The sequence below is a fragment of the Cynocephalus volans genome, chromosome 4, assembly GCF_027409185.1.
Source record: "Cynocephalus volans isolate mCynVol1 chromosome 4, mCynVol1.pri, whole genome shotgun sequence".
NCBI lineage: Eukaryota > Metazoa > Chordata > Mammalia > Dermoptera > Cynocephalidae > Cynocephalus > Cynocephalus volans.
Genome location: NC_084463.1, coordinates 151,241,544 through 151,246,607, shown reverse-complemented (window position 1 = coordinate 151,246,607; position 5,064 = coordinate 151,241,544). Strand labels below are relative to the sequence as shown.

At 35.2% G+C, this 5,064-nt stretch overlaps 1 protein-coding gene across 2 annotated transcripts; it reads right to left on the bottom strand.

Moving 5' to 3' along the window:
* Window positions 1-1,623: 1,623 nt before the first annotated feature.
* On the bottom strand, window positions 1,624-5,064 carry LOC134375830 (olfactory receptor 8K5-like). 2 transcript variants are annotated; one of them, XM_063094570.1, is made up of 2 exons: window positions 4,156-5,064; window positions 1,624-1,662 (listed from the first exon to the last, which is right to left on the bottom strand). In XM_063094570.1, the coding sequence occupies exons 1-2, from the start codon at window positions 5,062-5,064 to the stop codon at window positions 1,624-1,626; spliced, it is 948 nt and encodes a 315-aa protein (XP_062950640.1). The 2 variants fall into 2 exon arrangements, with proteins under 2 accessions (XP_062950640.1, XP_062950641.1); XM_063094571.1 differs by lacking the exon at window positions 1,624-1,662 and having other exon boundaries at window positions 4,123-5,064.

Here is a 5,064-nt window from a genome sequence, read left to right as displayed (position 1 = left end):
GGCAGAAAAGGGAGGCGGAGGGGAGGTGGGGGAAAGGTTTGTAGACTGGTACAAATTTACAAAGTTACAGTTAGAAGGAAGATAAGTTCTGCTGACCTTGGATGACAAGAGCAAATTGTATTGTAATGTACATTTCAAGATAGCCAGAAAATAGGATCTTGAATGATATATACATAAAGAAATGATAACTATTTTGGTGATAGATACTCTCAATATTCTGATTAGATCATTATACAATACATGCATGCATTGAGACAACATGTGCAATGAAAAAAAAACTTAAACATTTATAGCATTATTAATGATTATATGTATAAATATTTAATTTAATTTAATTTTGTTTAATGAAAACATGACCTAAAAATAATTTTGTGTTTATGCCATTTTGTGTAGTGACTAGAAGTGTAGAATTTTAAGTTAAACTTCTGGTTTGAATCCCAGGTCTGTCATTCATTAGCTGAAAGACCTTGGCAACTTATTTAAATCTCTGAAAGGCCTGATTAACTTTTCAGTAAAATCGGCCTAAAAAGTAAATTCTGCTAAGTCATTCCTTCCAATTTTTTATGCTGAACTTTTGTCATTAGCTATTTGCCACATATTCCTGAGGCACATTTTTGGAAAATTTTATTACAGAATTTTCTATAAGATTTAATGCACACACAAAAAAAGACATATCAAATGTTGGCCATTTATAGAGCCCACATCGTCAAACATGAAGTTGGAATTCTCAACAAAACACATTACCCATTGATATAGCTCGTCATAAACTTTCTGATATGTCTTTCTCTTTGATCTTTATCTCCTATTTCTTTCACTTTCCTATGCATTTAGGCAGAGGCAGAAAGATACATCTGTAACTTTTCCATAGCTACTTGTACTACTTTCTCTGATCAATACATCCCCAATGGTTTTTATGGTAATGGGCTTTTAGGTTTCGTGAACATAACATCTTCCTTGAGCTTGGTACTTTAATTAATTCATTTTCCTGCAACTTTACCAGTGAAGTAACAAACCCTTTATTATACCATACAGTTGGACAGAGCAGAGAGATTAAAACCAGTACAGCACATGTGCCACTTAATTTTACCATGTTATTTTAAGAGATTTTCCAAACAATTGTGCCCTGTTTCGTTACATGTATTTCCTGAAACCAAGAGAGTCACCAAAAGCACTTCTCAGTAAACTCCAAGTCCTGCCTAGTTTGTTAGACCTGTATGAGGACTCTCTTTAAATTTCAGTGGAAATCAGTTAGAGAATCTGGACCTCTACTTTCACCTGGCAGTAATGAGGCAATTTCCTCCTTACCCTGCCACAGCATTGCTGGAGAAAAGCAGTTAAAACAGAAAAATTAAATAAGAACCAGTGTCTCATAACATAACACAAAAATGTTCACATTTCTGATAAATGGAAAAAGCCAGACAGAAAGGAATTCATATTATATGATTACATGTATTTAAAATGTCCAGAGTAGACAAATTCATAGAAACAGATTGTAGAATGTTGATTGCTTAGTGTGTGTGTGTGTGTGTGCGTGTGCATGTCTGTGTGTGTGCGTGTGTGCATATAGGGTAAGGACACTAAATTTGATATTCTATCAAATTTCAGTTAAAAAATGCAGTATTATTAACTAAAGTCAACATGCTGTACATTAGATTCTCCAGACTTCATTTTATAATTGATCCCTCCATTGCCTCTCGTCTTCCAATCTGACACCTGCAAAAGTGAGGGTTTACTCTTTGTTAACTCAAGTTGACATCAGTGGGGCAGAAAAATGACATCAAGACAATAAAAGTTATTTGTTAAGATCATGAAATCTGGAGCTAGTTCACCTGTATCACCTGTCTTTGAAACATGGTTCTAATATCTAATACCTTGGTGAACTGTGAAAATTTGCCTATGCTTTCAAATCCTCTATTTTATCATCTCAATAATGGGACTTTTTGTAGGACCTATTAGAGAAAAAAACTGCTTTGATGGATAAATTAATTAAGGCATGAAGGATGCTTTTCATATAGTACTCAAAAGATGTGAGATGATATTAATTGGTAGTTCCTGTGACCATCTTAAGGATCCACTTTAACTGCATCAACAGTTTGGTAACATTATCCTCACACCACAATGTAATATGCACTTTTTAATTTTATTCCAGTGAATTTTTTTTCTTTCAACTTTCATTGGCTATACAGGAAATTTTATTACATGATAAAGAACTAAGCAAATATTCTAAACTCTGATAGCTTTGATAAAATCCTACGACTATTAAAAAATGAAATTAAGCAAACATACATCACAAAATGTGGGGAGTGATCATGAGCAACTTTCTCCAGAAGGCAAGATAACGATATCCCTTACTAAGTATCAGACCTCACTTGCATTAGAAATATGGCATAGTGCAATCCATGGGATTATATCTTTTTGTTTCTCACAAGCCTAACAATCAATAGATGCAAACAATGAAACAAAATGAAAGGTAGTATATTGTCAATATTGATCAAAATTGAGAAAGTTCAACCCTATGAAAAAGAGGCATCATTATTAATTCATTATTGAATAATTATCTTACCCAAAGATACAAAAACTGGAACATAAATCTAAATAAAAGTAATTGCTTTTTTTAAAAGGTAAATAAGAAAATAACAGTCCATGAAACCAAACAGGAAGTTATAAAGTGAGAATGAGAACTAGGGGAAAAGACAAACCTGAGAACTTTTATGAACACATTCATAAAATTCATCATAATGGAAATATCCACTGATGTCAACAGAATGGGAGAACTGAGAACAAATCAAGTGCCAATCAAATCCTAGAGCTTATTGCCTTGCAGATTAGGTTCAGTCAACAGAGTCACCTGTGGAAAATAAAGATATTGATGAAGAAAAAGTGTGATCCCAAAGTTGGGATTAGCTGTATGACTGAGTTCTTCATATCGTCACATACCACATAAACAAGCAGTATCAGTACCACTTTAAAATATACCAGTAAGAAGCATACAGGCTAAAATAGGTGAAAACATCCCCCCCCCCACACACACACAGGAAAGCATACAAAAAACAGGTACATGAACTGCAAATTCTGTTCCAGAAGATGATAAAAATACAAGATTCTTGCCACTTGCGTAACCAGCACTGTTCCCTACTGCCACACAGCATGCTCACTTTACCTACCTACTTTTGTTGGTCTATATTCATCTAGCATATTCTACTGTACTACAAAATTTACTTATTATGCATAAAATCCATCCATTTCTCTGAAGGAAGGCAAATATTTTTACCGTTTTGTTTATTAATCCATTTACAGAGAATTGACTGACATGTAAAAATAATATCAAAATACATGTTGAATCCACTTCTGCTTACTATGTTATTCCTCAGGCACACAGAGTAAAATATGATGCCTATAGCCCGATTTATTAAAATCACACTGTGTGCAAATTTGAGGAAAATATTGCATTAGTTTTTCCACATCCTTTGCTAGCACATTTTATATCTTTGTTCCCCAAGTGATAGATCAAGGGATTCAACATGGGGATAATCACAGTGTAAAATATAGAAGCAACTTTATCACTGTCAAAAGAATGACTGGCTTGGGCTACACACAGAGGAGTATCAAAGTCCCAGAGAACACTGTGACTGTTATCAGGTGGGATCCATGGGTGTAGAAAAACTTGCACCTTTCCTCAGTATAGTTTGTTCTGAAAATTGTTACAAGAATGAGCAGTTAAGACACAACAATTATCAGGAAAGATAAAATCCCATGAAAATCCACTGAGACAGAATTATTGATTAAATTTTATGCATGTTTATGCAAATCAAAGATAATAAGGGGAGACTGTGACAGTACAAAATACAGATGACCTTGTAGCCACAGAAAGATGAGGTAAAAATCGTTAAGGTGACATTGAATCAGAAGCTGGGAAAGACAGTAAGGAAGCCATAGTTAAACGAGATAGAAAATAAGGAAGTTAATTTGACTGAATATAAGAACAGCAATCTATTTGTCTGTGTTTTATAATTCGTCTTTGTTTTGGTGCAAAAAAGAATGCAATTGTATCATGAGAAATATTACCAAATGGTAACAGTTGCCTTTATCATAGTTTATTCGAACAACAGTCCATATTTTACATTAAATACGAAATTTGCATTGATTTTTAAAAACTCTGTAGAAGGCGTTCTGTACCTCTTTGTTTCTTAAGCTGTAGATCAAGGGGTTAAGCATGGGGATTATTAAAGTGTAAAACACGGAGGCCGTTTTGTCAGTATCAAAAGAGTGAGTGGATTTGGGCTGCACGTCCACAAAGAGTAAAGACCCATAGAACACAACCACTGCTGTCAAATGAGAACCACATGTGGAGAAAGATTTTGTTCTGCCTTCTGCAGAATGCATTCTACATATGGCTAGCAGAATTGTCATGTAAGATACAAGGACTATCAGGAGGGAGGAGATCAAATTAAATGCTGAAAACAGCACAATCAACAATTGTATTTCCCGCGCATTGGAACAAAGCATATGTGACAAGGGAACATCATCACAGTAGAAATGACTGATAATGTTAGAGCCACAGAAGGTTGATGTAAAAATCTTAATAGTGATCATCAGAGTCTGAAAGGCACTGTAGAGGTATGGAATGTCCACCAGCACATGACAAAGTCTTGGAGACATGATAACATTGTAGAGCAGAGGGTTACAGATGGCCACGTAGCGGTCATAGGCCATGGCTGACAAGATGAATAGTTCACTGATGATGAACAGAATGAAGAAAGCCATCTGTGTGGCACATGTGTAATAGGACATAGTATTTTGTTCCACAATGAAATTTATCAGCATCTTGGGACAAATCACAGTAGAATTACCAAGATCAATGAAAGCCAGGTGTCTGATAAAAAAGTACATAGGTGTATGCAGATGAGAGTCCACCTTGGTCAAAATGATCATGCCCAGGTTGCCCACCACTGTGATCACATGGATGATGAGAAAGATGCCAAAAAGGGGAAACTGCAGCTCAGGCCGCCTTGTGACTCCAATTAGAATGAATTCGGTCAGCAATGTTAGATTCTGTTGGTGCAT

Excerpts from the sequence above, each read along its gene's own strand:
- LOC134375830 (XM_063094570.1), bottom strand. The coding sequence starts at position 5,064 with ATGCACCAACAGAATCTAACATTGCTGACCGAATTCATTCTAATTGGA. Across the intron at positions 1,663-4,155 it reads TACAGAACGCCTTCTACAGA|TCTGGAGAATCTAATGTACA; the intron begins GTTTTTAAAAAT and ends TATAAAATGAAG.